This window comes from Salvelinus sp. IW2-2015, linkage group LG36 (genome assembly GCF_002910315.2).
Source record: "Salvelinus sp. IW2-2015 linkage group LG36, ASM291031v2, whole genome shotgun sequence".
In the NCBI taxonomy this organism is placed as follows: domain Eukaryota; kingdom Metazoa; phylum Chordata; class Actinopteri; order Salmoniformes; family Salmonidae; genus Salvelinus; species Salvelinus sp. IW2-2015.
This window is the reverse complement of record NC_036875.1, coordinates 12083371-12106367: the sequence shown is the minus strand read 5'-3', so window position 1 is coordinate 12106367 and position 22997 is coordinate 12083371. Positions and strand designations below refer to the sequence as shown.

Sequence of the window (22997 nt, the reverse complement as noted above, 5' to 3'; positions counted from 1 at the left end):
CTATTTGGCCTGAATGCCAAGCGTCACGTCTGGAGGAAATCTGGCACCATCTCTACGGTGAAGCATGGTGGTGTGGGGATGTTTAACAGCGGCAGGGACTGGGAGACTAGTCAGGATCGAGGGAAAGATGAACGGAGCAAAGTACAGAGAGATTCTTGATGAAAACCTGCTCCAGAGCGCTCAGGACCACAGACTGGGGGCGAAGGTTCACCTTCCCACAGGACAACGACCCTAAGCACACAGTCAAGACAACGCAGGAGTGGCTTCTGTCCTTAAGTGAATGTCCTTGAGTGGCCCAGCCAGAGCCCGGACTTGAACCCAATCGAACATCTCTGGAGAGACCTGAAAATAGCTGTGCAGCGACGCTCCCCATCCAACCTGACAGAGCTTGAGAGGATCTGCAGAGAAGAATGGGAGAAACTCCCCAAATACAGGTGTGCCAAGCTTGTAGCGTCATACCCAAGTAGAGTCGAGGCTGTAATCGCTGTCAACGGTACTTCAACAAAGTACTGAGTAAAGGGTCTGAATATTTATATAAAGGTGATATTTCCATTTTTTTTGTTTTGTTTTTTGTTTTATTTCTAAAAACCTGTTTTGCTTTGTCATTATGGGTTATTGTGTGTAGATTCATGAGAAAAAACAATTGAATCAATTTTAGAGAAACAAAATGTGGAAAATGTCAAGGGGTCTGAATACTTTCCGAATGCACTGTATGTCAATGTCAAATTTGTAAGTTGAAAACACTGTGGGTATTCCGGGGACATCCTAATAACTCACTTTTGTTTGCAGGGCATCATGTGAAAATGTGAATCCACATGTGAAGTGTCCCAAAACCATATGGTTTCACATGATTTCATATGTGAAAGGTTATGTGATCACGTGAAAATCCACATGTGAAACTTAATGTGAGATATCCTCACATGTGAAGTGTTCCAGAACCACATGGGTTCATGTGACTTCAACTGTGAAAGGTTATGTGATCACTTATGAAAATCCACATGTGAAACTCCATGTGAAATACACTACATGACCAAAAGTATGTGGACACTGCTCGTCAAACATCTCATTCCAAAATCATGGGCATTAATATGGAGTTGGTCCCCCCTTTGCTGCTCCAAATGCTCTCCACTCTTCTGGGAAGGCTTTCCACTAGATGTTGGAACATTGCTGCGGGGACTTGCTTCCATTCATCCACAAGAGTATTAGTGAGGTCGGACACTGATTTTGGCGATTAGGCCTTGCTCGCAGTCGGCGTTCCAATTCATCCCAAGGGTTTCCGATGGAGTTGAGGTCAGGGCTCTGTGCAGGCCTGTCAAGTTCTTCCACACTGATCTCGACAAACCATTTCTGTATCAACCTTGCTTTGTGCATGGGGGCATTGTCATGCTGAAACAGGAAAGGGCCTTCCCCAAACTGTTGCCACAAAGTCGGAAGCACAGAATCATCTAGAATGTCATTGTATGCTGTAACGTTAAGATTTCCCTTCACTGGAACTAAGAGACCTAGTCCGAACTATGAAAAACAGCCCCAGACCATTATTCCTCCTCCACCAAACTTTACAGTTGGCACTATGCATTTGGGCAGGTAGCGTTCTCCTGGCATCCGTCAAACACAGATTTGTCCGTCGGACATCCAGATAGTGAAGCGTGATTCATCACTCCAGAGAACGTGTTTCCACTGCTCCAGAGTCCAATGGCGGCGAGGTTCACACCACTCCAGCCAACGCTTGGCATTGCGCATGGTCATCTTAGGCTTGGGTGCGGATGCTCGGACATGGAAACCCATTTCATGAAGCTCCCGACTAAACAGTTCTTGTGCTGAAGTTGCTTCCAGGGGCAGTTTGGAACTCGGTCGTGAGTGTTGCAACCGAGGACAGAAAATGTTTACGTGCCACACGGTTCAGCACTCGGTAGTCCCATTCTGTGAGCTTGTGGCCTACCACTTCGCGGCTGAGCCGTTGGCTGCTCCTAGGCATTTCCACTTCACAATAACAGCACTTTCAGTTGACCAAAGCAGCTCTAGCAGGGGAGAAATTTGACGAACTGACTTGTTGGAAAGGTGGCATCCAATGAAGGTGCCACGTTGAAAGTCACTGAGCTCTTCAGTAATGACATTTTACTGCCAATATTTGTCTATGGAGATTGCATGGCTGTGTGCTCAATTTTATACACCTGTCAGCAATGGGTGTGGCTGAAATAGCCAAATCCACTAATTTGAAGGGATGCCCACACATTTTTGAATATATAGTGTATCATCACATGTGAAGTGCTCCAAAAATTGTGCAAAACGTGAAATCATGTGTTTTTCGGTAAGGGTTATACTATTTTTTAAATACCTCTCACATTTCCTACCCCAGCAATCTAACTGCCCTTTCATTCCCTCCCCAACTAATTCCCCCTGTCTGCTCTTCCTCTCTGAGCCAGACAGCTGCCAGAGAAACAGGGAAAATAGTATTTTCATGCTGCCCTGGACTATGTCCAAACTGCCTGAGTAGACTGCAACAAGACTGCCCTCTGAGCCATCATTACAGAACTGTGAGCAGCTTTTGACTGTCATATTTACATAAATGAGTGCATTGATAGCCTAATGAGACAGAAAGACACTGTTCACTGGACTAACAGTCTGTTAAGAGAGAGGAAACATACTGTGCCACCATGCCAGATCTAATATAGCCGACAACAGGGGTTATGCAAACAGGGTTGGAAAATAACACCCGCCACCCGCCAAATGCAGGTAGATTTTGTAATTGGCGGGTAAGAATGTCTGTTTCACCAGCCACGTTGGCAGTTGGTCACACACAAAGGCTGTCACACAGAGCATTTGGGAACAGTTATTTTTTTTATCCAAACGCCACCTGTAGAAGTTGGATGAATTGACAAGAAAGGCTACTAAAGTGTGACTTTGTCCTCGTGTTTCTTGGCCAGTTATATCGTTTTGTATACACTCTAGGTTGTTTTTCAATGTTAGTTTGAGTTTGTTGCACCTGTCTGCTGCTATGAAGACATCACAGTCTGGGATTTTTGTCATCACAGACAAGCGAGTGCCCAAGTTACCACGGTAACAGCCCGTCCCTTAAAGGGGCAGCTGAACATTTTTGTCTCACCTAATGATTGTGCTTGATTGAGCATGGATCACTCCTAAAAACTTTTAATCATGAACTTTACAGACTATTCAGGCCGTTACATCAATATGAAAAAGAGGAGGATGTCATTGGCTTAAGTTGATTGGACAAAATCATTTTTGGTATCTTTTAGTTGTCACTGTATTAGACTAAGCATATGGGATTTGATGTTACATTTTTGAAGTTGAAATTCTGCTGGAATACTGGAGGCAGCTCCTGTTTTCGTTGCGACTTGCCGTAACTCTCCGTGGTTCTAAATCAGTAGTTGTTTAGTCGTCCGAAAATGTCAGAAACATTAACTTGCTTGACCATGCTGTAGGTCATGTATCTGTTTGTTACATGCAATACGCTTTGTGGACTTCACCGGACAGATGTTGCTCTCTCTGGTTTCTGATGAAACAAATGCTGCCTCCACTATTCCAGTTGAATTTATTCTCTACCACTGTCTTCTTATTGTCTCGGCCTCAGGTCTATATATCACGGAAGCATTTTTAAAACAATTTTGGCTGTGTACTTGAAATAATACAATGGCTATGAGGTGTCTGTCAGCTTTAATTTGAGGGTATTTTCATCCATATCGGGTGAACCGTTTAGAAATTACAGCACTTTTTGCAGTGGTGGAAAAAGTTGCCAATTGTCATACTTGAGTAAAAGTAAAGATATCTTAATAGAAAATGACAAAAAAAAGCGACAGTCACCCAGTAAAATACTACTTGAGTAAAAGTCTAAAAGTATATGGTTTGAAATATACTTAAGTATCAAAAGTAAATGTAATTGCTAAAATATACTTAAGTAAGAAAAAAATATATATAAATCCTTTCAAATTCCTTATATTAAGCAAACCAGACGGCATCATTTTTTTTTTTTTTTTTTTACATTTATGGATAGCCAGGGGCATTCTCCAATTAACAAACGAAGTATGTGTTTAGTGAGTCTGCCAGATCAGGGGCAGTAAGGATGACCAGGGATGTTCTCTTGATAAGTGTGTGAATTGGATAATTTTCCTGCCCTGCTAAGTATTCAAAATGTAACGAATACTTTGGGTGTCAGGGAAAATGTATGGAGTAAAACGTACATTATTTTATTTAGGAATGTAGTGAAGTAAAAGTAGTCAAAAACATAAACAGTAAAATACGGATACCCCAAGAAACTACTTACATAAGACTTTCAAGTATTTTTACTTAAGTACTTTACACCACTGACTTTGTACATAGTCCCCCTATTTTAGGGGACCAAACGTATAGGGACAAATTCAGTTATAGTGGCAAGAAAAAGTATGTGAACCCTTTGTAATTACCTGGATTTCTGCATACATTAGTCATCAAATTTGATCTGATCTTCATCTTAGTCACAACAATAGACAAAAACAGTGTGCTTAAACTAATAACACAGAAATTATTATATTTATCTTGTCTATATTGAATACATCATTTAAACATTCACAGTGTGGAGTCCAATCAATGTGACGAGATTGGAGATGTTGGTTAGAGCTGCCCTGCCCTATAAAAAACACTCACAAAATTTGAGTTTGCTATTCACAAGAAGCATTGCCTGATGTGAACCATACCTTTAACAAAAGAGGTCTCAGAAGACCTAAGATTAAGAATTTCTGACTTGCATAAAGCTGGAAAGGGTTACAAAAGTATCTCTAAAAGCCTAGATGTTCATCAGTCCACGGTAAGACAAATTGTCTATAAATGGAGAAAGTTCAGCACTGTTGCTACTCTCCCTAGGAGTGGCCGTCCTGCAATGACTGCAACAGCACAGTGCAGAATGCTCAATGAGGTTAAGAAGAATCCTAGAGTGTCAGCCAAAGACTTACAGAAAAATCTGAAACATGCTAACATCTCTGTTGATGAGTCTACAACACGTAAAACACTAAACAAGAATGGTGTTCATGGGAGGACACCACGGAAGAAGCCACTGCTGTCCAAAAAAAACATTGCTGCACATCTGAAGTTTGCAAAAGAGCACCTGGATGTTCCACAGCGCTTCTGGCAAAATATTTTGTGGACAGATTAAACTACAGTTGAGTTGTTTGGAAGGAACACACGACACTATGTGTGGAGAAAAAAAGGCACAGCACACCAACATCAAAACTTCATCCCAACTGTAAAGTATGGTGGAGGTAGCATCATGGTTTGGGGCTGCTTTGCTGCCTCGGGGCCTGGACAGCTTACTATCATCGACGGAAAAATACATTCCCAAGTTTATCAAGACATTTTGAAGGAGAATGTAAGGCTATCTGTCCGCCAATTGAAGCTCAACAGAAGTTGGATGATGCAACAGGACAACGACCCAAAACACAGAAGTAAATCAACAACAGAATGGCTTCAACAGAAGAAAATACACCTTCTGGAGTGGACCAGTCAGTCCTGACCTCAACCCGATTTAAAATGCTGTGGCATGAGCTCAAGAGAGTGGTTCACACCAGACATCCTAAGAATATTGCTGAACTGAAACAGTTTTGTGAAGAGGAATGGTCCAAAATTCCTCCTGACCGTTGTGCAGGTCTGATCCGCAACTACAGAAAACGTTTGGTTGAAGTTATTTCTGCCAAAGGAGTGTCAACCAGTTATTAAATCCAAGGGTTCACATACTTTTTCCACCCTACACTGTGAATGTTTACACTGTGTGTTCAATAAAGACATAAAAACTTATAATTGTTTGAGTGTTATTAGTTTAAGCAGACTGTGTTTGTCTGTTGCTGTGACTTTCAGTTGAAGTTGGAAGTTTACATACACTTAGGTTGGCGTCACTAAAACTAGTTTTTCAACCACTCCACACATTTCTTGTTAACAAACTATAGTTTTGGCAAGTTGGTTAGGACATCTACTTCTGTCTCTTATACACATCTAGATGTGTATAAGAGACAGATGTAAGGCTATCTGTCCGCCAATTGAAGCTCAACAGAAGTTGGATGATGCAACAGGACAACGACCCAAAACACAGAAGTAAATCAACAACAGAATGGCTTCAACAGAAGAAAATACACCTTCTGGAGTGGACCAGTCAGCACTGGGCCTGTCTCTTATACACATCTAGATGTGTATAAGAGACAGGTTTGACATCATGGGAAAATCAAAAGAAATCAGCCAAGACCTCAGAAAAAATATTGTATACCTCCACAAGTCTGGTTCATCCTTGGGAGCAATTTCCAAACGCCTGAAGGTACCACGTTCATCTGTACAAACAATAGTATGCAAGTAGAAACACCATGGGACCACACAGCAGTCATACCGCTCAGGAAGGAGACGTGTTCTGTATCCTAGAGATGAACGTACTTTGGTGCGAAAAGTGTAAATCAATCCCAGAACAACAGCAAAGGACCTTGTGAAGATGCTGGAGAAAACAGGTACAAAAGTATCTATATCCACAGTAAAACGAGTCCTATATCGACATAACTTGAAAGGCCACTCAGCAAGGAAGAATCCACTGCTCCAAAACCGCCATAAAAAAGCCAGACTACGGTTTGCAACTGCACATGGGGACAAAGATTGTACTTTTTGGAGAAATGTCCTCTGGTCTGATGAAACAAAAGTAGAACTGTTCAGCCATAATGACTATCGTTATGTTTGGAGGAAAAAGAGGGAGGCTTGCAACCCGAAGAACACCATCCCAACCGTGAAGCACGGGGCTGGCAGCATCATGTTGTGGGGGTGCTTGCTGCAGGAGGGACTGGTGCACTTCACAAAATAGATAGCATCATGAGGTATGAAAATTATGTGGATATATTGAAGCAACATCTCAAGACATCAGTCCGGAAGTTAAAGCTTGGTCGCAAATGGGTCTTCCAAATGGACAATGACCCCAAGCATACTGCCAAAGTTGTGGCAAAATGGCTTAAGGACAACAAAGTCAAGCTATTGGAGTGGCCATCACAAAGCCTGACCTCAATCCTATAGAAAACTTGTGGGCAGAACTGAAAAAGCATGTGCGAGCAAGGAGGCCTACAAACCTGACTCAGTTACACCAGCTCTGTCAGGAGGAATGGGCAAAAATTCACCCAACTTATTGTGGGAAGCTTGTGGAAGGCTACCTGAAACATTTGACCCAAGTTAAACAATTTAACGGCAATGCTACCAAATACTAATTGAGTGTATGTAAACTTCTGACCCACTGGGTATGTGATGAAAGAAATAAAAGCTGAAATAATGAACTCGCTACTATTATTCTGACATTTCACATTCTTAAAATAAAGTGGTGATCCTAACTGACCTAAGACAGGGAATCTTTACTAAGATTAAATGTCAAGAATTGTGAAAAACTGAGTTTAAATGTATTTGGCTAAGTTGTATTTAAATTTCCGACTTCAATTGTAGATGAAGATCAGATCAAGGTTTATGACTAATTTATGCAGAATCCAGGTAATTCCAAAGGGTTCACATACTTTTTTTTGCCACTGTATATGTGTATTAAAGTAGTCAAAAGTTTAGTATTTGGTCCCATATGCCTAGCATGCAATGATTACATCAAGCTTGTGACTCTACAAACTTGTTGGATGCATTTCTGTTTGTTTTGGTTGTGTTTTAGATAATTTTTTTGCCCAATAGAAATGAATGGTAAATAATGTATGGTGTCATTTTGGAGTCACTTTTATTCTAAATAAGCATAGAATTTGTTTCTAAACACTGCTACATTAATGTGGATGCTACCATGATTATGGATAGTCCTGAATGAATCGTGAATAATGATGAGTGAGAAAGTTACAGACGCACAGATATCATACACCCCCCCCCAAATGATAAGCTCCCCTATAATGGTGAGAGGTTAGTATGTCTTGGGGGTATGATATTTGTGTGTCTGTAACTTTCTCACTCATCATTATTTACGATTCATTCAGGACTATCCGTAATCATGGTAGCATCCACATTAATGTCAAACGTTCTCACAAAGCCATTGAGCCTTCAGTGGGACAGTGGCATATTACCTCGTAGTAGAAGCATGGATAAATACACAGCTGCTGGCCCTGGCAGACTATTACACAGTAGCCAGGAGATCTGTCTGTGTGTAACCCAAACTGTGGTGGTCCAACCCAACCAGCACATAGCATCTGTCTGCACAGGGACTCCCTCCTGACCAGGGTGATGAGAAACCATAGCGCAATGCACCTGCAACACCCGTTTGCCTCTGAAGCACTACTCCACTCTTCTCCTGTTTCTTCACAATGATGATAGACAGCCTTGGAAGCTAGCTACCACCGTGCTTGATGTGCAACACATCCCTCTTTCTATCACACATGTTCTTATCAACTCTTGGTCTTGAGCGGCTCACCTGCAGGTGCATGCTTGGACATGACTTTATGAAGCGTTGTCAGTGTAGAAAAGCCCAAAGAGAGAGTAAGCAGTAGCAGCTGACACCCAGGCTGTGCTGAACACGACTAATCCTCCAGCTGCTCGTGCAGGCCAATTAAACACTTGGACTTGAAAAAGACCTTGATTATTTTATAGACCTTATGGGTATAGAGAGGAAGAATATACAGATGGGGGATTCTTTAGATATTTGATGCCTTTATGTTATCGGTGCAATTATAAATATCTACTGTATATGCACACTGCAATGTCCCTTCAGGCATTTAGCGGCCCACAAAAGCAGCACTTGCGCATACACTGAGTGTATAAAACAGTAGGAACACCTGCTCTTTCCATTACATAGACTGACCAGGTGAATTCAGGTGAAAGTGTTGATCCCTTATTGATGTCGCTTGTTAAATCCACTTCAATCAGTGTAGATGAAGGGAAGGGGCAGGTTAAAGAAGGATTTTTAAACCTTGAGACATGGATCGTGTATGTGTGCCATTCAGAGGGTGAATGGGCAAGTCAAAAGATTTAAGTGTTTTTGAACGGGGTATGGTAGTAGGTGCCAGGCGCACCAGTTTGAGTGTGTTAAGAACTGCAACGCTGCTGGGTTTTTCACGCTCAACAGTTTCCCATGTGTATCAAGAATGGTTCACCACTCAAAGGACATCCAGACAACATGACACAACTGTGGGAAGCATTGAAGTCAGCATGGGCCAGCATCCCTTTGGAACGCTTTCGACAACTTGTAGAGTCCATGCCCAGACGAATTGAGGCTGTTCTGAGGGCAAAAGTGAGTGTAACTCATTATTAGGAAGGTGTTCCTAATGTTTTGTTCACTCAGTGTAGATAGGCGTATTTGAAACACGTCTGGCATCTCCTTAGGCTCTAGCAGTGTGTTGGTCTAGAAGAGATAGGAGGACGCAGTCTGATACAGTATGATCTCAGTACCTCCATTCAGCCTTGTTGTGTAGGAAGGAGTTGCACTGTTCAGGAAGCTTGCTGTCATTGGACATGGACTCCAGGGTTGTAAGGATATGTTTGAACATTGGTCTTTCCTGCATGGAAACAAAAGCAAAAACATAGTGTGATATTCATAAGCAGACATGTAGGATATCTATTCATGACAATTCGACTGGTCTCTTGACCGTATGTGACATAAAATGAATCGTTAGTATTATCCATTGTAGTACGGACTTGTGTGCCGAGTCTGTTGTGCACAGTGGATATGTGTGGGTGTGTAAGTATGCGTGAGCATAGAATTACCTACACTACCGTTCAAAAGTTTGGGGTCACTTAGAAATGTCATTGTTTTTGAAAGAAAAGCACATTTTTTGTCCATTAAAATATAATCAAATAGATCAGAAATATAGTGTAGACATTGTTAATGTTGTAAAGGACTATTGTAGCTGGAAACGACCGATTTTTTATGGAATATCAACATAGGTGTACAGAGGCCCATTATCAGCAACCATCACTCCTGTGTTCCAATGGCACGTTGTGTTAGCTAATCCAAGTTTATCATTTTAAAAGACTAATTGATCATTAGAAAACCCTTTTGCAATTATGCTAGCACAGCTGAAAACTGTTGTTCTGATTAATGAAGCAATAAAACTGGCCTTCTTTAGACTAGTTGAGTATCTGGAGCATCAGCATTTGTGGGTTCGATTACAGGTTCAAAATGGCCAGAAACAAAGAACTTTATTCTGAAACTCAGTCTATTCTTATTTGGAGAAATTAAGGCTATTCCATGCGAGAAATTGCTAAGAAACTGAAGATCTCGTACAACGCTGTGTACAAAAAATAAATGTGCTATTCTTTAAAAAACAAGGACATTTCTAAGTGACCCCAAACCTTTGAACGGTAGTGTGTGTCATTTAAAAGGATCTGTGTGTGTGAGGATGTCGTACCTTTGGCTCAGTCACCCAACACTTCCTCATCAGCTCAGCGAAACTAGTTGGGCAGCTACTGGGAATGGTTAATCTCTGGAACAGACAGACAGGATCACAGTCACACACACACTCACTGTTCCCGTTTCCCTGAAAGGATTGCAGTAGTTTCAGCTTTCAGTTCTGAGGTCGGGATATTGGTAGAGTATTCATGTCAGGAGGCCGGTCAAATACACTGATGACTCATGTGACTGGAGACTGTGAATGCAGACATTGCACGAGTGGGATCAATTGGCTTCGGCCCATATGACGATCTCCCTACTAGCTATGCTGGTGTGTGATGACTGAAATGATTCCTGTACAGATGCACTGGCTCATTACGAAAGACTGTCAGGTATGTGTCTCTTCACAAAATCTATTAGCATAGATAAAGGAAGCTGCAGCTGTTCCTAGAAGACTGCATAACGAGTAAAAGGGACAAAACAAGCGTAGCTGTACCGTACCTCACTCTTCTCCACCACCAGCCAGGCGACTTGTAAGCCCTCCAGGCCTTTAAAGGGAATCTCCCGGGTGAGCATCTCCCACAGAACCTGACACAGGGAGAGACGTCGTGGTCAGTCAATGAGCATAACGCTTCTAGCCCACAGACTGCATGGTCTGCTCAGGGTCTTCCACTAAACTGAGACACAATACAGACTAACTCTTTACATTTTCGATACCATATTAGGAGAACGGAAACCTTGCATGATATAAAATGGAGGGCTTGTTTGAAAATGCTAATTATACCCATCACTCATTTTATTATACCCATCACATCATTTATAAGACGAGTAAATATCATTGTTCACTATGTAAGTAAATCCTTGTGTAAGTGAAAGCCAGGTGATTGTGATAGAGCAGTGTGTTGACCCAGACGCTTTCCTGGCCTGAGCCCAGGTCCTGCTCTGTTTGTACACTGACTGTTTATGACACTCAAGAGTCAAGCCCTTGGCTGGCTGGGTGACACAGAACGCGCCTCATATGCTCTGTCACTCCACACTTCACACCTTCTCCGTCACCACGCAGGAATGTGGCCAAGCAGTCATACACACAGGCTGGCAGATACGGTGCCTTCACAAAGCAGACTTTTTCCACATTTTGCTGTGTTACAGCCTGAATTTAGAATGTATTAAATTGAGATTTTGTGTCATTGATCTACACACAACACCCCATAATATCAAGATGGAATTTTGTTTGGAATTTTAGAAATTTATAAAAATTTTAAAGCTGAAATATCTTGAGCCACTAAGTATTCAACCCCTTTGTTGTGGCACGCCTAAATAAGTTCAGGGGTAAAAATGTGCTTAACAAATCTTATAAGTTCATGGACTCATTCCATGTTAAATAAAAGTGTTTAACATGATTTTTGAATGACTACGTCATCTCTGTACCCCACACATACAACTATCTGTAAGGTCACTTAATCGAGTAGTGAATTTCAAGCACAGATTCCACCACTAAGACCAGGGAGGTTTTTCAATATCGATATACCGACATCAGACGCTGAATATCCCTTTGAGCATGGTGAAATTATTCATTAGGCTTTGGATGGTGTATCAGTACACCCAGTCACTACAAAGTTACAGGCGTCCTTCTTAACTCAGTTGCCGGAGAGGAAGGACACTGTTCAGGGATTGCACCATGAGGCCAATGGTGATATTTAGACAGTTACAGCATCCAATGGTTGTGATATGAGAAAACTGAGGATGGATCAACAACATTGTAGTTACTCCACAATACTGACCTAAATGACAGAGTGAAAAGAAGGAAGCCTGTACAGAATAAAAATATTCCAAAACATGCATCCTGTTTGCAACAATCCACTTAAAATGTTGCAAAGAAATTAACTTTTTGTCTTGAACACTAAGTGTTATGTTTGGGGTAAATCCAATACAACAATAGTCATTTACAACATTAACAATGTCTACACTATATCACTGAGTACCACTCCCCATATTTTCAAGCATAGTGGTGCCCGCGTCATGTTATGGGTATGCTTGTCATCGGCAAGGACTACTGCATTTTTTTTGTGATAAAAAGAAACGTAATACAGCTAAAAGAACAGGCAAAATCCTAGAGGAAAAACTGGTTCAGTCTGCTTTCTACCAGACACTGGGACACGAATTCACCTTTCAGCAAAATCTAAACTGGAGTTGCTTACCAAGATGACATTGATTGGTCTTGAGCGGCCTAGTTACAGTTTTGACTTAAATCGTCTTGAAAATCTATGGCAAGACTTCAAAATGGCTGTCTAGCAATGATCCACAATCAACTTGACAGAACCTGAAGAATTTTTTAAAGAATAATGGGCAAATATTGTGCCATCCAGGTGTGCAAATCTCTTAGATACTTACCCCAAAAGACTCACAGCTGTAATCACCGCCAAATGTGCTTCTACAAAGTATTGACTCAGAGGTGTAAATGAGATATTTCTGTATTTCACATGCCAACATTTCTAAAAACATGCCTTCACTTTGTCATTATGGGGTATTGTGTGTAGATGGTCGAGAAAACAATGATAAGTCAAGGGATATGAATACTTTCTGTACACACACACGCGCACAGCCATGCGTAGTGACACACACACAAACACCCACACACACACTAACATATGCCAAGGCTTCATATTCTCTCTCTACTCAGGGGTGACAGATTACATTTTCTGATGATGATAAGAATGAGGCAGAAAACATATGGAATCGCTGTTAGTACTTCTACAAAGGTCAATAATGCCACTCACGTCTACTTTTCAAGTGGATGTAATGCAGGCATGAAAATGTCATCTCTGAAAAGTCTGTTCTTTCAAGTGCTAGGTACTGTTTGATTGACAGTTTACACTCTCAACCGACCATGAAGTTGCAACAGTGACATTACAGCTATTTCTTTCCCAAGCTGGTTCAGTCCCTAAATCTCCTCTGATGGTTTCTGTAGTTAAATTACAGTATACTACTGTAAATAAAATTCCACCTATAAGTCGATACATATGGACATCACATGCAGATTGTCTTGCAGAATCAGTTTGAGAATAAAAATAGCCCAGTCTAAGTAACTATGGACTCCCGAGTGGTGTAGCCATCTAAGGCACTGCATCTCGGTGCGACACTACAGTCCCTGGTTCGAATCCAGGGTGTATCACATCTGGCCATGATTGGGAGTCCCATTGAGCGGCGCACAATTAGCCCAGCGTCATCCGGGTTTTGCTGGGGTAGGCTGTCATCGTAAATAAGAATTTGTTCTTAACTGACTTGCCTAGTTAAATAAAGGTTACACAACTATTGTACTGACTATCCAACAGCTGATCTGTGGTCAGTGTGTGTCCTATGTGTTGGTCACTTACCACACCGTAGGAGTAGGTGTCACAGGTCTCAGACACGGGCAGGCTCTGGATGACTTCCGGGGCCATCCAGGGGAACGTGCCTACCAGGGACATGTGTGTGGTGTGGGAGTGGAACCGGGATGCCCCAAAATCACAGATCTAAACAGGGGGGGAAACAGGTGGTCCTGGGATTTAGCAAGGGTTGGGGATCAAACCGTTTTGGGTGAAGCCAGTATGCAAACGTCAGATCCCTTGCATGTGCAAACAAATGTACCTTAAGAACTTTGTCTGCCGTCACAACCACTGCAATAGAAAACATATTTTTCAGGTCAGGAGAATGTGTATTTTTAGTTCTTCTAATTCAGCTTATGTAATATTTGCCTCTAGCTATAGACATAATCAATTTGACCAGATATCTTTTGTACAGACTGAAACAGACACAGAGATCATGCAGATGGATCTGAAACCTTACCATTCCTGGACTTCAGATCCCTGTGGATAACCTTGACCGGGGCCTCTGAGTGTAAATAGTGCATGCCTAATGGAGAAATAAAGCACATTTCATCTGACTGAGATCAATGTGCAACCAGCAGAGGTAAACAAGGCTGTGTTCGTCTGTGCTCTCCTCCATGCCTCCCTTTCAATGCTCATTTCTTATGCAAACTAAGGACATAGATTAATCACATTTAGGCCTACATGTTTTGACTTCACTTGTTCTCAGTGAGACTGAATTCTATAACAAATATGCCTAGAATAACAATGAGTTGGAATAGACCATAAGCGGACAAATCTGAAATATATTCTATTGCTAAGTTGGTAATGAGCTAAAACAAATGTGGAATCTCAGTGGGTGGTTTAGTTAAGTAGCATTGCCTGGTTTAAAGTAGATCCTACAATGAATCGTGACTGTACCTTTGGCAATCTCCATGGCCCAAGTCATGACCTGTCCCAGGTCCATCTCCTCACTCTCCGCACTGGACAGATAGTCATACAGGGACCCTCCACCGGCATATTCTGTGGGAAACACATACAGTACTAAGACTCCCAAATCTACACTTACATTGCACTGCACCCTTAGAGAAAAGGGTTCCAAAAGGGTTCTTCGGCTGTCCCCATAGGAGAACCCTGTTTGGTTCCAGGTAGAACCATTTTGGGTTACATGTAGAACCCTCGGTAGAAAGGGTGGAACCCAAAAGAGTTCTACCTGAAACCAAAAGGGTTCTACCTCCAACCAAAAAGGGTTCTTAAAAGGGTTATCCTATGGGGACAGCCAAAGAATCCTTCAAGGTTCTAGATAGCACCTTTTTTTCAATGTGCAATATCAAATATATCTGTATAATTTAAACCGTATCTCGTTCAGAAATCATGAGTTAATAAAATATGTAAGACTATATGTCCTCTATTTGTGAATAGACCGTTTGGTTTATACAGTAGTTAAGAGAGAGCAGTTGAAGTCCCGTTTACAGTCCTGTCCTCTGTTCTGTCATTGACCTGTCAGAAGAGATGAGCTCATTAATCACAATGCATTGAGGAAACACTACTAACCCAGCTTAGCACCCTGAGTGTCCCTGTTCCTCTGTTCCTTCACCACATACTCTTTAACATTTAACTGCGGTGGGCTAAATCAGCGTCACACAGAGTGATTCTTGGTAGTCTTAAACAAATCTACTTTGAAACAAAAGTATACACCTCACACACATGGTTATGGGCTTAAAAACAAGAAGACACCTGTACCATGTCAGATATAGACTTAAAACGTATTCCATTTTGAGTTTAAATCCCAATATTACACTTTACATACATCACAGAAGACTAAAATATAACAAAACCATTCAGCTTAAAAAAATAAATAATGTTGATTAATTATGAAATTCTGAAAAATATGACTAAAATTCCGGTCACACTTTGGACATTCGACTGCTGGAAAGGGGTACTACTCTATCAACCTCACTCAAACTCACTGTTCAAACACCTGCGGCCTACGCTCTTGTGCACAGTTCTCCTGTCATTGTGATTCCAGCTGTAACTCTCCATATCCAAATGAAGTCAAGGTGTATGGCCACACAAAGTCCCCATATACCGTAAATTATTACAGACAGGTACATGGCACTGTTAATACCATCCCTGTAAAACAATGTTGATATAATGTTCAAGAAGGATCATGGCAAATCATATTACTCAAATGAAATAGTTTCCCCAGACCAGTAGTGAAGGGAAACACACTAACAATAGAAGCATTATGTGGACTTGAATGCTTTGCTACTCAATGCAACACCTCCTTCAAAAAAAGCCTGCCAATAAACATTGTTAAATCACTGAGACACTTCAGTACCGGGGAGACAGAGAGACAGACACACAGCGTTCCAGTCGCTCCACGAACTATAAAGTGGCCTGACAAAGACAGATGGCTAAAACTGATGTTATCTGATATCAGCTAGACTAGAGGGAGTCGGATGGTCGCGCGATCAAAACGTCTACGTCACCTCATAAAATAGTGCAAACAAGAATCAACCTTGAGGGAAGGAACCAGGCCTATACTTGTCATTAATAATATTAATTGACCTGACCATATTATGCCCTATTATAAATCCAGGAAGGATGTAGGTTATTGAACTAGTCATTTACAGTGTGTGTGTTTTAGAAGCGAGCACCAGGACTTCCTACGGATATTTTTTTTTAAATGGTAATGTCCGATGAAGGCTGTAACTACAAAAACCAGTTCTGTGAAAATGGTTAATTGTAATGGTATTGCATGATTAGGTCCGCCTACTGGAAAACAAATACTGAGCTATCTCAATATAATATCTCTTAGATAGGCTCACTTTTTAATCATTTGGCTCTGTACTTTGTACTTTTTTACAAGACTGGCAAATTCCATAGATAATGCATCTTCCTGAACTGCTTTCATCATACAACGTTTTACTATCAGTCACAGTTTAGCCTCTCAAAGTGAGTATGAAGCATGAGTTAACTGAAAGGAATGATATAACCTGCTATGACATTAAAAAGTGAGCTTTTCTCTAGTAAATGTAGGTAGTTATTGACAAACTCTTTGCCACGTGGGTCAGCAGAGACAAATGTCTTCACCTGATAGATATTTAAGCAATAAGGCCCAAGGGGGTGTGGTATATGGCCAATATACCAAGGCTAAGGGCTGTTGTTAGGCACGACGCAAAGCGGCCATATACCACAAACCCTCGAGGTGCCTTATTGCTATTACAAACTGGTGACCAACATAATTAGAGCAGGAAAAACAAATGTTTTGTCATACCCGTGGTATACGGTCTGATATACAATGGCCTTCAGCCAATCAGAATTCAGGGTTCAAACCACCCAGTTTATAATGTTTGTTAGATAGCTGAGACAACCGTCCCTGATATATGAGCAGCCAGGGGACATTTATAACAGAGCTGATGAATGTGGAAATGACATGGTCAGAATGGTCATTAACATTGTTTCCTTTATCTCTTGCTAATTAGATTCTGCTTTGATAAATATAGACAGCAGCTCCTTGACAACCAGCCAACCCCTTCTCTCGCACTCACATAACACTGGCCGGAGGAGGGAAATGTCAAGTCTGAGAACTCTGTGAAAGATTTCAACATTACTGCCTTGTAACCGACTATAACAGTACCGGGCTAATATATGACTGTATTTTAAGACATAAACAGAGGGAAGCAAGCAGAAACATCAAAGGAGCATCTTTTTCCATCTAGCAACGTTTCCTGATTACAAAGATATGAGGGTATTTTCCAATTCCTCAATCCATGAAGTAGCACACAACATTCATGCAATGGGATTTAGGTTTTTCCCAACTAGGACAGGAAGTTTCCATACAACAGCTTTCCATGATCTATGAAAGTAGAGAAGGAGCCGGCAGAGTAAGCGTGGGAGTGTGGGTGGGTAGAATGGGAAGGAATACATGTCATAGTTAAATGTCATTTGTCTAAATCATCCTAAAAGCAGTGGTTGAACACTTCCAAAATGACCTGATTGCTTAGGTCACTGTTAAGCCAGACCGTGAGAGGAGATCACAAGCAAAAGGACAAAGACTTAAGCTTGCCCAAACAAGGAGTTATAGGGAACAAAGATAGAATCAAGTCTGAAGCATACCAGAATGTACCATAAAATGAGAGTGTAGAGCATGCTTAAAACCCCCTAAGGAAGAGATTAGGGAGGAAATAGAGTAGGTAAACTCCTAGTAGTAAAAGAAGGTAGAAAATTAAAGTCAATAGTAAATAAATATCTAGAGTGAGCAGTGAGCAGTGAGCAGTGAGCACTGTCCTATTCCTATCAACAGCAGTGTTATTCACCACTCACTGGCTGAGAGAAGTTCATAGCTAACATCCTAATCATGGGAGCGTTCAGTCTGCCAATGACTGCCATGTGATAAGATATTCAGAACATGAGCAGGGAGAGGACTGTCACATGGCATGAACTTTAGAAACATTCAACATGAACAAAAAGCCAGCAACATGTTATCTTACTGAACCCTAAAGTCATCTACCAATACTGTTAATATAGACCACAGCACCATTCAGTTCTAAGCAAACAAAATAGCTGTGAAACAAGCATGAACAGATGGTGATTCCTGGTTTTCCATTAACACGACGGATGTAACTGTGGTCTGAAGCTGCTGTGGAGATAATAGCTGTGGTTACTATTGGATGACAAACTAACACGATAAGGGTTGCATGGACTTACCAGTGACGATTCCATAGTTGGGTGCTTCAAGGATCGCCCCATAGAACTGAATGATGTTGCGATGGCTGAGTACACTGAGGATTTCAGCCTGAACAAAAAACACGGAAAACAAAAGATACAGACGGAATAACAGCGTGGCAAATGTTGTTGCAAAACGGGACTGTGTTGCATTTCCATCCAAAATGAATTGGCTTGACTATGCATTATGTTAAGCTGCTGAAGATCAATGGATATCAGTGAACTATTTCTTGAAATAAAGACTCGAAGTTATGCACACCCCGCCATAGGCCTGGAGATCAAATAGAATATGCATGAATAGGTATATCAGATGTGTTTTTTGTCTTAAGACAATGAGGCCATCACTTACACGAAATCTCCAGACTAAGAAACACTTGCTTTAATTGGTCTTAATATGATCTCTCATTTGGCAATAATCTTTCTTTAAAGCATACAGTATGTGCCAATTCTGTGCACAAAGCGAGGAGGAGCATAATGACTATGACTGATGGGTCCCAAAAGTCACCACAACCCACTAAATGGGAGCAATTAAAATGATTGCTACACCGACAATTAAAAAGTATATGAAAAGCCTCTGCAATTACGACTCCTACCTCATTTTCGATCTTGAGTAGCTTTTTCACCGCCACTTCTTTGTCCTGAGAGATCCACCTGGCTCGGTACACGCTCCCGAAGCTGCCGCCGCCGCAGTTCTCGTGGAAGTGGATGTCATCAAACTTGATTTGCACGAAGGAGGCACTAAGAGACGACATCTCATAATGACACTCAGACCCAACTCGACGTGTGTCTGTCTGCCTGTCTGGAGGACCACAGGGAAGGAGACAGTGGAGGAGGAGGAGGAAGAAGAAGCACAGTTCACTAAAACGCTTTTTCTTCGAGAACCAATGCTCAAATCTGTCTCAGGTTTGTTCCCCAAAAAAGACCCCTGATTCCTCAAGTAAAAGTCCTGCACCGGTGGTACACTAAAAGAACAGCTGTACACTAGAGCACACCATTAGAGAGTGTGTGACTGGATGTGCTGCTAACAGTACCCCAGGGAGGCCTCTGTGCCATTGGCTATGCCTGCCCGGAGTGGCACTGTGATATCTCTAATCTCAGCCAGTGATTTACGGGACATTCAACGTGCCTGCCTGCCCCAGACCGACGTCACACAGTCACCACTACCAGTAAGCACTGAATGAGTGGCCCAGGATCCTCTGTCAGCTTGAATAAGGACTATGGCATCCCTGGCATGCATTCTCCCTCTGCTGTGATCACTTTGCACAAAATACACACGGCCAAAGCCACAGACTATTCCAGAACAGTCTAGAGTGGTCTGTACATGTAAGGCTAGTGAGTTAGACACAGCAGAGCTCATAAAGGGATCGCACCCTCTAGTTTCCCATGAATCACTGCAAACTTGGAACGGCACACTATCACTACACACTTGTTTTAAAAAACAAACTCAAAGAAGGTGCTACACCTCTAATTCTATTTTCAAAGAACAGTGACTATGTTTTCCTAATGTATATCAATTGCAATGTTTAGGGAGAGGGAACACCTGACCAAAGCATCAAACTTGTGCCCACAGACAATGAGCACCTTTTGTTTTCACATAACCTAAATGCATCCTGTAAAGAAATAATCCCTACATTACAGGAAATTGTAGCTCGGCTATTGTTCATAAGTTACCCATTTACTGCTCAGACATTATGGCTTTTAAGAGGCTCTTACTTGGACCTGAATCAGGATTGCTATCCAACCCAGCAGAAAATGCCTCCATTGTCACAGAGGGGAGTCAATGCTCTCTGTTAATGTATGGCTATTCATGCTATACTTAGCCTCACACCAATCTTCCCAGTACATGAGCAGCTCTGACATTGTCTGTTGCCACTCAAGACGCCAGGGTTGCTGGATGTTATTGGAGCACACACTCTACTTTAGGGCTTGTTTCTGCCTGTCCTCACTGGAAAGTAAACACTCCACTGCAGACATTGAAATAATGGACCAATACCCATGTGGAAATATACTCTGCAGATAGTAAAAATGTATTTGAAATAATCAAATGTATTGAATTACCTCATCTGCTTTACCCATCTATATCGTCCCTGTGATGGATGTCATTACTGTAAATATTGATATAGGTTTAACTCAGCTACATCAACAAACACTGTAAGTGTCCCATCAGGAATTCCTAACTTCAGCTCCAGAGAAGCTGCAGTGTTTAAACTCTACCATTTTGATTACGTACAAAATCAAAATGACTCCAGGGATGTACAGTCAATAATTCAGCCAGGGAAAAACAGCACTAAGGATGAAACAAAACTTGATCAGCTGATGTTCAGGACAGTGATACTACACTGAATAGGCTACCGTGTATCAACTACATTGTATTGTGGACAAAATGTTGGATGGTCAAGATTGTCCTCTTTACTCTCCTCAAACCTAAGATAATGCATTTGATTCAAGAAAAATGTAATATGCAATTTGTGGCATAAACCGCTATAATTACTAATATTACTAGCTCATACTAGTATAGATACTGGTGCACCCAAGAGGACAGAGCTTGTTACAACTACTGTGTTTGGAGAGAGATCACCATATCAAGGAAAACAATGGGTGAGTTAGTGTATGGGAAGGGACCATTGCTCATTGGTGTTTATGCTACTGCACGCACCACACCCAAAATATGTATAAGCTACCCACTGAGCAAAAACTGGTTGAAACGTTGTTTCAAGAAGAAAATGTCATGTGATGATGTTGAAACAACGTGGAACATTTATTGGATTTGCAAAAAGTCATCAACGTCAGGGAATTGTAACTTTTTTCAATGGCATGGCAACATGTTTTATTGATTTCATGTTGAATTCACGTTAGTTGACGACTCAACCAAATGTAAATCAAAACTAGTTGTTGAAATGAAGTCTGTGCCCAGTGCGTAGTGCAAGGCTGGGATTCATTCCAACCTGCCATAGCAATGTTTACGCAGTGTCTTTACAATACTCATCCTGTCCCCACACACTTCTAATTCTGAAAGCTAAAGCATACCTGTGAGGGGAGTCGCTCTGGTAGTAGCTGTAGGTTTTTATACAGTACCCAAGACCAGTCTGAGTAAATTTGACCATGGGTGTCATGGCTGTCGACAAAAGAGGACCAAGGTGCAGCGTGGTAAGTGTACATTTTCTTTTAATAGTAGATGTCGCCCACAAAACAATAAACAATACCAAAACAAACTGTGAAGCTTAAGGCAATGTGCCATCAAACAAAGTTAACTTCCCATAAAGACAGGTGGGAAAAAAGGCTACCTAAGTTTAGTTCCCAATCAGAGACAACGACAGACAGCTGTCCCTGATTGAGAACCATACCCGGCCAAAACATAGAAATAGAAAATCATAGGTCGCTGGAGGCTCCGGACTGGAGAAGGTCGCTGGAGGCTCCGGACTGGAGAAGGTCGCTGGAGGCTCCGGGCTGGAGAAGGTCGCTGGAACCATACCCGGCCAAAACATAGAAATAGAAAATCAAAGGTCGCTGGAGACTCCGGACTGGAGAAGTCTGCTGGAGGCTCCGGATGGAGAAGGTCGCTGGGCTCCGGGCTGGAGAAGGTCGCTGGAGGCTCCGGACTGGGAGAAGATGGCAGGAGGCTCCGGACTGAAGGCCGTCGCTGGAGGCTCCGGACTGGAGAACGTCTCTGGAGGCTCCGGGCTGGAGAACGTCTCTGAGGCTCCGGGTGGAGGCCGTCGCTGGAGGCTCAGGGCCGAGGCCGTCTCTGGAGGCTCTGGCCGGAGACCGTCTGGAGGCTCTGGGCCGGAGACCGTCTCTGGAGTGGAGAGACACACAGGAGGCCTGGCTCTGGGAGCAGGCACAGGACTCACCAGGCTGGGAGACATACAGGAGGCTTCTTCCTTGGCCGAGGCACCAGATACACGCCATGGAGGCGGTACTGGGTCTCGAGCGCAGAGCTGGCACAACCCGTTCTGGCTGGTGCCCACTTCCACCCGGCAAATGCGGGACGCTGGCACCGAGCACACTGGCTGTGAATGCTCAACTGAGACACAGTGCGCATCACCCCATAGACGGGGCCTGACCAGTCACATGCTCGCCATGGTAAGCACGGGGAGTTGGCTCAGGTCTCCAACCTGACTCAGCCACACTCCCCGTGTGCCCCCCAAAAATGTTTTTTGGGGGGTTGCCTCTCGGCTTCCTGCCAGCCTTGTTCCTTCATAACGCTGCCGCTCCACCTTAGCTGCCTCCAGTTCCTCCCTTGGACAGCGATACTCCCAGCCTGCCTCCAGGGCCCTTACCATCCAGTATCTCTTCCCATGTCCAGGAGTCCTCTCTACCACGCTGCTTGGTCCTTTGGTGGTGGTGGGAAGTTCTGTCACGGCTGTCGACAAAAGAGGACCAAGGTGCAGCGTGGTGAGCGTACATTTTCTTTTAATAGTAGATGTCGCCCACAAACAATAAACAATACCAAAACAAACCGTGAAGCTTAAGGCAATGTGCCATCAAACAAAGTTAACTTCCCACAAAGACAGGTGGGAAAAAAGGCTACCTAAGTTTAGTTCCCAATCAGATACAACGACAGACAGCTGTCCTGATTGAGAACCATACCTGGAAACATAGAAATAGAAAAA

The 22997-nt window shown here is 42.4% G+C and overlaps 1 protein-coding gene across 5 annotated transcripts in view; it reads right to left on the bottom strand.

The window, feature by feature from the left end:
* Positions 1-22997, bottom strand: part of LOC111959296 (mitogen-activated protein kinase kinase kinase 20) — a 43696-nt gene that overhangs the window by 12831 nt on the left and 7868 nt on the right. For 4 of the 5 annotated variants that reach the window (XM_070437710.1, XM_070437709.1, XM_070437711.1 and 1 more), the window contains exons 2-10: positions 18978-19183; positions 18367-18454; positions 14575-14676; positions 14135-14200; positions 13937-13965; positions 13684-13821; positions 10811-10897; positions 10329-10403; positions 9370-9476 (exon numbers count right to left, since the gene is read on the bottom strand). In XM_070437710.1, coding sequence (XP_070293811.1) covers positions 9370-9476; positions 10329-10403; positions 10811-10897; positions 13684-13821; positions 13937-13965; positions 14135-14200; positions 14575-14676; positions 18367-18454; positions 18978-19136 — 851 coding nt within the window. In that variant the 5' untranslated portion in view covers positions 19137-19183. Of the gene's footprint in view, positions 1-9369; positions 9477-10328; positions 10404-10810; positions 10898-13683; positions 13822-13936; positions 13966-14134; positions 14201-14574; positions 14677-18366; positions 18455-18977; positions 19284-22997 lie in introns of those variants that run through there. The other variant, XM_023980772.2, reaches the window with a different exon arrangement.